At 46.6% G+C, this 10,518-nt stretch overlaps 1 protein-coding gene across 1 annotated transcript; it reads left to right on the forward strand.

Annotated features, from left to right (window-relative positions):
- Positions 1–6,276: 6,276 nt before the first annotated feature.
- IL9 (interleukin 9) lies at positions 6,277–9,970 on the forward strand. The gene is made up of 5 exons (XM_006086627.1): positions 6,277–6,390; positions 6,509–6,544; positions 6,630–6,662; positions 7,962–8,093; positions 9,860–9,970. The coding sequence occupies exons 1-5, from the start codon at positions 6,277–6,279 to the stop codon at positions 9,968–9,970; spliced, it is 426 nt and encodes a 141-aa protein (XP_006086689.1).
- Positions 9,971–10,518: the final 548 nt, after the last annotated feature.

Genomic DNA, 10,518 nt, shown 5'->3' on the forward strand with positions numbered 1-10,518 from the left:
TTACGTGGATACTCAGCACTCAAGGAAGTGGGACATAACTCTTCGCTTCTTATATGTGCGCTGCATATGGTGACTTCCGGCCGAAGAGCACAGTATGGGTGGGGGCTGGGATGCGGGGTGGGGGTGGAGAGAAATATTACAATGGAGACACCTGACAAACACTACCTCAGCCAGATGATCAAGGTCAACATCCAGAGGGATAACTCATGTTGATATCTGGACCTTTGATATTTTATGATGAAAACTGCACTTTATTTTATGGTCTTCTTCCAAAACACATAAACCCAGTCTATTCATGAGAAAAACATCAGGAAAATCCCAATTTAGGGACATTCTGCAAAATACCTGACCAGTGCTCCTCAAAACTGTCAAGTTCATAAAAAACAAAGTCTGATAAATTGTCACAGCCAAGAGGAGCCCAAAGAGACATGAGGACTGAGTGTAATGTGGCGACCTGAATGGGATCCGGGAACAGAATAAGGACAATAAGTAAAAACTAAGGAAATCCGAATGAGGTAAGGACTTTAGCTAATAATAAGGTATCAAGATTGGGTCATGAATTGCAATAAATGTGAGCTGTTAATAATAGGGGAAATAGATGTGGAGTATATGGGAAATTTCTGTACTATATTCACAACTGTTTTGTAAATCTTAAACTGTTCTAAATAAAACCAGTATTAAAGAAAAGATGGAGAGGTACTTCAGTGAAGTTTGGGGAGAGTAAGCCAGAACCATAACCTGGTTTGGGGGTCTGGCAGTGGGTATCAGATTTGGGAGAAAGACATGCTAGATGGCTCTGTCTAGGGTGGAGTTTTAGTGGAATGTTTAATTAATTTTAGTGGAAAGTTGAAAGGCCATCTTATATAGCTTTGTCATTTGTATCATCTTCCTGCCTTCTTTTTATAAAAATAGTGCAAGGCAATCTTTATGAGCTTGTTACATACTTTTTGGAATGCATATTGAACTTTAAAAAACATTAAAATTAAAATATTTGGGGGAAAGAACCTAAATAGAGACTGTTAAACAAGGGGTTGGGTTCTTCAGATAATTGAATTGCGAAAAGATCCAATCCTAAATTTCCCCAGAAATCAGAAATAAAAACAACAAAAGCAAAGGTATGAAAAATAAGTTTAGGAGATTTCAACATATATACAATAGGGGGAGAAAGGAGATTGGAGATAAAAAAACGAATAGAAAAGTTTTTTTTTTTTTTACTGGAAAAACAGTGTGATCTTAAGATCAAATGGGCTATGGGCAGGAATAAAAAAGAATGAGCACAACTAGTCAACTTCTGGTGAAGAAACAAAAAGGCTCCCTACAGAGGCAAAAACAACAGGAACTCCATCAAAGAAGAAACCAAAAGTGACATTACAGATTATTAAGAAATTAATGAGTGGGCAAACTACATACCAAAATCTGTGTGATGCTGTCCAGACTGTGCTCAAAAGAAAATGGCTCATTATCGAGTAATAAATAGCCATGTGATCCTGGGCAAGTCATTTAGTTTTTTAAAACTTCAGTTTCTCACCATCTATACTAATAATAGGGTAATATGCAAATTGGTTGGGATGCCCTCACGTGTAATGACCGATCAGCAGGCTGTGTCGCAGCAGGCGCGGGTGGGCGGGAACTTGCAGCATCAGGGACTTGCATTACACTGGCACAATCCATCAACAGGAGGGCCTCCGCACGGCCCGGCCCAGGGACAGCCCCCAGCAGAGGCCTGCGCAGTGCTAACATGATGCTGCCTGCATGCATCCTCACCCAGCGCTGACGTGATGCTGCCTATGTGCATCCCCACCCAGTGCTGATGTGACGCTGCCTGCATTTGTCCCCAGCCTGGGATGTGGCGTGGGGGGGGGGGCGGCAGTTTGGGGCGATTAGGCCAGTTGGGGGGCAGTTGGGAGCGATCAGGCCAGCAGGAGGGGGCAGTTAGGGGCGATCAGGCGGACAGGGGTGGGCAGTTGGGGGCAATCAGGCTGGCAGGCAGAGTGGTTATGGGCGATCAGGCAGGTGAGCAGTTAGGAGCCAGCAGTCCTGGATTGTGAGAGGGATGTCCGACTGCCGGTTTAGGCCCAATCCCACAGCCAGATTTTCAACAGCATCAACAGCACAAGCTACCACCAGAAGCTTCTCCCGGGTTCTGTTCAGATTCTGATGTAGACACCATCACTCTTCCTTTGTCGATGGACTGCTCCATCTGGAGGTCAAGATTGGTGCCACCTACGTGAGTTCCTGCTGCAAGGACTTTGAGCACATCCTCCTCCTTCATTCGCAGGACATTGAGGGCTCCGGACATCGAGAAAGAAATGACAACAGGAATCCAGAACAGCGCCACAGGGACCCCTCTCTGGGTAGTGCAGAAAGGCCTGCAGGGGATGTGTTAGTGATTAATGATTGTTGTTGCCGCCATTAAGGAATGTGGTCCTTGGCTCAGAGCAGAAGCTCATTATTTATGCACCACTAATAACCAGCTAGGAAATAAAACCTGCACACAGTAGCTATCAAAATAGAGGCCCTTTCTGTTCCATCTGTTCCCTCTGCTTGATATGTTCTTCCCCATAAAGTGCTTAATATGTTACCTTGCATTTAAGGGTTCAACAGATTCTAGGGCAGTGGTTCTCAACCTTCCTAATGCCGCGACCCTTTAATACAGTTCCTCATGTTGTGGTGACCCCCAATTTCATTGTTACAAATTGAACATAATTAAAGCATAGTGATTAATCACAAAACAATATGTAATTATATATGTGTTTTCTGATGGTCTTAGGCGACCCCTGTGAAAGGGTCGTTCGACCCCCAAAGGGGTTGTGACCCACAGGTTGAGAACCGCTGTTCTAGGGCCTTCCCCAGTGCGACCCTGAGCAGGAGTTCTCATTCTTTCTTAATTAGATGGCCACCAAGAAAATGGGGGCAGCAAAGGGGGTCCCATAGTCTCTGACAAATACAGAGGCAGCTTTCAGCTAATGACGGGCTGTGTCGATGCGAGGCCAGAAACATTCCATTTACAAGGACAGCCCGGATTGTTGCTTCTGGACAGTGAGGAGTAGCGGGGGTTGTTGCTCCCGGACAGTGAGGAGTAGCGGGGAGGTGTCTGGAGCTACGGAAATGGTGCGGGAGCCTAACAGGGCCCAGTCAGCCCTGTGTCTACAGGGCCCAGAACTCGCTGAGGAGGGATGTGAGGCAAGAGGTGCAGGACACCCAGCTGGAAGTCACACTCCCTGGGAAGAAGCTCCTGTGGGGAGGACAGCGCATCCCACGGGGCTTGCCCATCCCATTGGTTGGGAAATACCGATCGACTTCGACATAACTATTTGATTAAGAAATTAGTACTCGAGGGTTCTCATAATTAGTTATCTCTTGGCTGTTTAGAGAAAAACGCAGAATGGGTTTTACTTAGAAATTTCATGCCATTTGTGTGTGTCATTTTGTGCTGTGGCTTCCCAGAACAATTAACTATTTTGTTTTATTCCTAAAGAAATAATTCATGACACATGGGCTTTTTTATCACAAAATAAAAATGTCATATGTTATCTTTGGAACAAAGTAAGTGAGTTGAGTATTGTCATTTATTGTAAAATATGCTATCTAGACTAAATCTTGGTAAGCATCCTACTTTCCAATCTTCTTGATATTTAAAATAATGAGTAATTAATTTCTGAGCTTGGTTTATGTTTTCTGCAGGAGGTCATTTGCATACTTACATTTTGATATTGAAAGAAATCCTAGAAGCTAAACCTCAAAAGCTGTCGCCTGCCTAGATAAACATCTGCTGTTCTAATGGTGTTTTGAACTGCTGAACTACCATTTAAATATTCTTAATTTTTTTTCTATAACTGAGTGGGTGGGGAAGTGGGCAAGAATTGTAGACCACAGTCACCTAACTCTGCTTCATCCTTTACAGCATTGGAGTTCCCACAACGAACATGCCTTCCTCATGCAGTTACTGTCAGAATTGAAAGGGAGAAGAGGCTGAACAGCACTTCAACATTCTCAAGGGACTACACAATAAGCATGTTTACATGGCTCATTGCTTAATCACTTGTGAAATGCTTTCCTTGCTCAGGTTTTTAAAATGTTGTATCTATTTTTGTTACGGATCCACTGGGAACATCTATTGGTCACTTCATAAATAATATAAATTTAAGAACCCTTTTAAGAAAATGAAATTTGTCATTTATTTATCTAAGCAGTAATTCCTGAGCACTCATCTAGACCTGGGAATACAGTAATGAACAAGAATCAGTTGTCATGTTGGCTGTCATGGAACTAATATCCCCTTAGGGCAGTGGTCGGCAAACTGCAGCTGGCGAGCCACATGCGGCTCTTTGCCCTTGAGTGTGCTCTTCCACAAAATACCATGTGCGGGCGTGCACGTACAGTGCGATTGAAACTTCATGGCCCATGCGCAGAAGTCGGTATTTTGTGGAAGAGCCACACTCAAGGGGCCAAAGAGCCGCATGTGGCTCTCAAGCCGCAGTTTGCCGACCACTGTCCTAGGAGGAATAGATATCAAGACAGAATCATGAAGATTGCAATGATTACTGTGGTCAGGGGGCGCTTCATGGAGGAGATGGAGGAGGAGGCGTTTGGGTTTAGACCTCAAGGATGAGAATGGATGTGCATGGAAGAATTGAGGAAGAACAGTCCAGGCAGAACTTAGCAAGAACAAAGGCCTGGAGGCTGGAATTAGAAAGAAACCACTGTGACTGGAGGGTGGTAGGTAAGGTGGAAGCAGTACGTGAGCAGAGTATGAAAGAGACCAGCCCAAGTTCCCAATAAACTTGGCTCACTCCCGAGGAAGCATCCTGAATGGAATGCTCCTGCCCTTCCAGGAGGTAGGACTGGGCCATCCTCCCGGTTCCCGTGCAGGGGAGGGTTGGCGGTACACTGACGCTTGGAAAGGCTGGTAACCTGCCCCAGGAGCTCCGGTGCCCCCTGATCACCTTTCCCTGCACCAGCTTTTGGGGTGGGTAGGAGGGTGGTGACCCAAGCCCAACTGGGCAGGCCAGAGTTTGGCCTGGGGAGAAAAAAAATGTTAGTTTGCTCACTTTTTTCCTGACTTGAATATGTGCGGCTCCTCCTAGTAAACCAGGACCTACCCGAGATACCAGTGATGGTGGGTACGTGGCTACACCAAGACCAGGCCTCTGGCTCATGGGCCATCAAGCCCTCTCCCAGACAGCACAGGACAGGACGGGCCTCCAGCCCTTCAGAGATGAGGCAGCCGGTGGTGTCAAAGCCCCTCCCTTCTATCCAGAGGCCTGAGCTGAGTGAGCAGAAGGGCAATGGGAGAAGAGACACTGACTTGGACCACAACTCCTGGCTTACCCTTCCATGGCGTGGTTCCCATGAAGTGCTTAGAACTGTGACTGGTATGCAGTAAGTGCTCAATAAACGTTAGCGACGATCCCATTGCAAGCGCTGAGTTTTCCCTCTGTGTAGCACAGTGCTATGTAGTTTCAAGGCCAGTGCTAACAGGCTCGCTTGCTGCATTCTTGTTCTTACAGTGAAGAGATCCTCTTGAGACCCTTTTTCAAAGGAATACTTGCATCGGGATGCATTTGTGTGAGGGGCAGACTCTGGCCCCAGGCGAGAGAGACATCGTTAAGATTTGGGAATAAAGTACAGTAAGGTTGAGGTAGCAGTGACTAGACTGAGTTTGCAAAGACCGAGGTTGCAAAAACCCTGTCCCACAGAGCAGCTCAGGAAACTGCACTATCTCTCATCCTCCTGCCCCGTCCGCCACCCTCTTCCCACCCAGCCCAGCCCAGCCCCACCTTCCTCAGAACACCCGTGTCTGGCTATTACTCTATCGCATTTCCAATAAAGTGAAAGAGGGAAAATACAGCCCTGGGCTTTCGTGGAGAGTGTTTTAACTCTCACAACCAGAACCTCTGCCGTGTGTGTGTGCGTGTGTGTGTGTGTGTGTGTGCGTGTGTGTGTGTGTGTGTGTGTGTGTGCGTGTGTGTGTGTGCGTGTGTGTTTTAAGATCTTTAACTTTTCCTATAGCATCTTCACACCCAACCTTTTCAAAAGCATTTTTTCTAAGGAATGATATTTCCTGAGATAATACAACATAGTCTTTGCCAAGTGACTCAGTTTGCTATAATATGTATATCTTTTTTTTTTCAATGTCAAGTGACCTAAACTTACAAAGAAAAAGTGGGCACTTGGTATCAGTTTGATGTCGGGGTTTTTCCACATTTGCAAGGGAGCTTTAAATACGCCTCGATGTGAAGGTGTCTGCAGGCTGAGCTCCAGCTCTGTGTCAAGATGCTCCTGACTGTGGCCCTTGCCTCTGCCCTTCTCCTCAGCTCCGTGGCTGGGCAGGGGTGTTTGACCTTGGTAGGGATCAAGGACGTCACGCACCTCATTGATAACCTACAGGTAAGCTGCGGAGAGGGGCACCAGTGGAGAAGGCAGCTACTGAAATGTAAGTGCATTATTTTGGGAGAATGAAAAACACATCACACATTAAGGGTTCTTGTCTCTTAATCTATTTTAGAAAGATCCACTGTCAACATGCAGCTGTAGCGGCAATGTGAGTAAATGCTCTGTTAAGATCTTTCCAAGCTGAATTTAATTTCCATATCTGGAATCTTCACTTTGAAATTACTCTTTTGCAGGTGACCAATTGCTTGTGTCTGCCCATTCCTTCTGTAAGTATAGTAAAAGCCTATAATCTTGATCTCGTTCTTTTTTAAAGTGTTTAAGCAAAAATAATTGCTTTATTTGGTATTTTAGATAAGCAAGTGTTACTTAATTACAATTGTTTCCGATTAGTATGTCCTTTAAAAACCAGGCTCTGGGAATTCTATATCATATAGATTTCTTTTTTATATATATATATATATTTTATTGATTTTTACAGAGAGGAAGGGAGAGAGATAGAGAGCTAGAAACATCGATCAGCTGCCTCCTGCACATCTCCCACTGGGGATGTGCCCGCAACCCAGGTACATGCCCTTGACCGGAATCGAACCTGGGACCCTTCAGTCCGCAGGCCGACGCTCTATCCACTGAGCCAAACTGGTTTCGGCCATATAGATTTCTTTGTAGTTGGTCAGCTCTATGTTCCTTGAGAAGTTTGATCACTTTTTAATATTTAAAAAAGAATCTTGATTGTCCTTTTAAATGAGCTGTGCCAGGTGCATTATTGAATCAAACTGGAACTGAGATGATAACAGATGATACAGCCCATATCACATTAATTTCTAATGCATTTGACGATAACTCTAAGGTTGCAAAGCAATGTAAATAAAACGGCCACGCTTCTCTTTTCTCTGGACGCACTGTCTACTTAGCTGATGTAGGGGGCCTTCTGGGAGGACAGTGGCCAAGGTTGTGGGTGGAGGGGAAGTGGAAAGGGCTTTTGGAAATTCAATGCCCACTTGAGCGAAGAGGAAGCGTGGCAGGAACGTTCTGGCTGAGGTGAGGAGGAAGAACTTATCCAAAGGGCCCTGCTTGCTTTCTCTGAAGCAAGGACTGGGAGAACCAGAGCTCCCGCCCCAGCTGAGGGCAGGCCCACCCAGCAGCTGAGAACCGGACAGGCAGCACCACGCAACTCTACCCGCTCCGCCCTTCGTCCCAGCCCACGAGGTTAGCTCCTACAGAAACACCGCTGCATTCATGAGCACATCCCATCCGGCTGGTGTGCAAGGGCTTTTTCTTCTCTGACTTTCAAACTCACTATTGCCAGACTTGGAACAGGGAGCACTGTTTGACCAGGAGACTCTGAACTGGCTGATTTCCAGTTGAACGACCCTTTTACAGGCCTCAGGCTCCCTGGATAGAACATCCTGAAACCTGCAGGGAGTGTTGCTGCGGACGAAGGGCCTCCCCAGAAACACTGGTCATTTCCTAGACCGGCAAGGGACGTGGTCCGTTTCGGCTCCATTGGTTAAATTAAAATAGTGTCTAAAAGCATTCTTTTTCTAATTCCCTCTCAATATTCCCAGGACAACTGCACCACACCCTGCTTCCAGGAGGGCCTGGCCCAGATGGCCAACACCACAGTGCGAGCAAGTTTCCCCCTGGTTTTCAATCGGGTGAGGAAAACGGTTGGAGCCCTGAAGAACAGCAAGTGCCCAGTGAGTGTGTTTGCATCTGTGATATCCCTACTCGGCTCAGTTGTTTCTATGTGAATGTAATGCCAAGCCTGTCTGAGTGAGAATGGATGATGACGGTGGAACTGGTAGTTCAAGGTCGATAAGAGATATATCAGAAAATGAATCAGAACCACAGATTTAAGTGAGCGCTGCCTCGGAGAGCCCGATGTTCCCTAGCTTTAAAAACACCTTCTCTCCACCTACTAAATCCGATTGTAATTAGATGCTAAAATCTAGGGAGTCGGGGCCATAGCCCACAGAACACTAACTTATCCAGAGATTCAATTTGCTAACCTATTAGCAACAGAATGGCAGTTGCAGCCTGCACGTTAAAGAAGGTTTGGGGGAGGGTTGGAAGGAGGTGTTTAAAGGAAAACTCACCCAGATCCAGGTGAAAGCTGGCCATTTGCTCTACATGCCCATCCGCATGTTATCTTCTGCAGCCTATACCCTGTCCCTGGAGGGCTGGGGAGGGGAGTGGGCACCTTGGGAGTTAGCACCGCCACCCGAGCTCATAGAAGGCTGAGGGCCCTTCGCTCAGCTGCCTAATGCAGTGGTTCTCAACCTGTGGGTCGCGACCCCTTTGGTGGTTGAACAACCCTTTCACAGGGGTTGCCTAAGACCATCCTGCATATCAGATATTTACATTACGATTCATAACAGTAGCAACATTACAGTTATGAGGTAGCAACGAAAATAATTTTATGGTTGGGTCACAACATGAGGAACTGTATTAAAGGGCCAGAAGGTTGAGAACCAATGGAACATGTTTCTACCATCAACAGCATGTGGTTCTAAGGGCTTAATATATACTGTTTCATTGCGTGGCTACCTTGCAGACTTGTCAGGTTTATCACCCTCACTTTAGAGAAGAGGAAACTGAGGCTCGGCAAGGTTAACTAATTTTCCCAAGGCTACATCTATACTAATGAAAGGATACTGTGCTAGTTAGACTGGAAGGCGTCCTTCTGGACAAAGCCATGGTGGTGGGGACCGAGGTAGAGGTGGTTAGGGGTGATCAGGCTGGCAGGGGAGGGCAGTTAGGGCAATTGGGCCAGCAGGGGAGCAGTTGGGGGCATCAGGCTGGCAGGCAGAGGCAGTTAGGGGTGATCAGGCCAGCAGGGGAGCAGTTAGGGGTGATCAGGAAGACAGGCAGGTGAGTAGTTAGGATCCAGCAGTCCCGGATTGTGAGAGGGATGTCCAACTGCGGGATCAGGCCTAAACCAGCAGTTGGACATCCCCCGAGGGGTCCCAGATTGGAGAGTGTGTAGGCCAGGCTGAGCCCCCCCCCACCCCTGTGCACAAATTTCGTGCACTGGTCTTCTAGTATTTAATAAGTGGCAAAGCTGAGATTTGAATTCTGGTCTCTGTGACCCCAAGGCCCTGCCCTTCACCACTGTGCTATAAATGACCCTGAAAGGACAACCCAAAAGGACAGTAACAAAATTCTTGGCCTCAAAGAGTCCAAGAAAAGGTTTTCCCTAATAAAGAAATTTAGGAGCATTTGATAGGGGTGTGTGTGTGTGTCCTGAAATCCTACCACAAAGTCAGCCACCTGCATGTCTACACAAAATGCTAGCCCTGGGCTTCCCCATCCATTTGCTCTGTGTCTCAAGCTCCCTACTGCTTGCCCAGCTTCTCCCCAAGGAACCCCGTCCCCTCAGCAGGTTCTGGGCAGGGCAGTTCCTGGGCTGCTGGGTTCCATACTGCTATAACCACTCCGTCTTTGTTCACTTTTATCCCCACAGAATTTTTCCTGTGAACAGCCGTGCAACCAAACCACTACAGGCAACACACTGACGTTTCTCAACAGCCTCCTGGGAGTTTTCCAGAAAGAAAGGATGAGAGGCAGAGCATAAAGATAAAAAATAGTATTTATTCTATTTATTGAATTTTAAAAGCCTTCTCTTTAAGTTGTTGCAGTTTAAAAATTAAGTAAGCCACGCTAAATCAAAATAAATTGTTATATTTTTTATAATTAAAAATATATATTTGTTTAGATTTTTATATCTTTATTTTGGAATAAATATATATGAAAAAAAGGACACATCTGGTCTCCAGGTGCTTATTCCCACCTTGCTGCTCAGAACAAAGAGCAACAAGCTCTGCCCAAGGGCTGAATGGCTGCCGGGGGCTGAGGCTGTGGGGGGAGCTGAGGGCTGCTACTGGGGGACAAGGGCATGTCTGAGGCGCCCCAGCTGTGGGTGCTGGGGGAGGCAGGTTCAGGCATCGCCAAGAGTTTGGGGCCCTGAGAGGCTAATGGTGGGAGAAGGCAGCAGTTTGGCAAGCCCAGAAGCGGGGAGAGCACTCAAGAATGTGGGCATGTTTATGCACAGAAAGTGCTGGGGCCGAGCCAGGAGTAAGTTGTAGAGCAGGCCCTGGGTCAGAACACAAACCAGAGGAACCC

Source organism: Myotis lucifugus, unplaced genomic scaffold (assembly GCF_000147115.1).
Source record: "Myotis lucifugus unplaced genomic scaffold, Myoluc2.0 scaffold_28, whole genome shotgun sequence".
NCBI lineage: Eukaryota > Metazoa > Chordata > Mammalia > Chiroptera > Vespertilionidae > Myotis > Myotis lucifugus.

Coding starts and splice junctions, on each gene's coding strand:
- IL9 (XM_006086627.1), top strand. CDS start 6,277: ATGCTCCTGACTGTGGCCCTTGCCTCTGCCCTTCTCCTCAGCTCCGTG. Junction 6,545..6,629: donor CATGCAGCTGTAGCGGCAAT/GTGAGTAAATGC, acceptor ACTCTTTTGCAG/GTGACCAATTGCTTGTGTCT. Junction 6,663..7,961: donor TGTGTCTGCCCATTCCTTCT/GTAAGTATAGTA, acceptor CAATATTCCCAG/GACAACTGCACCACACCCTG.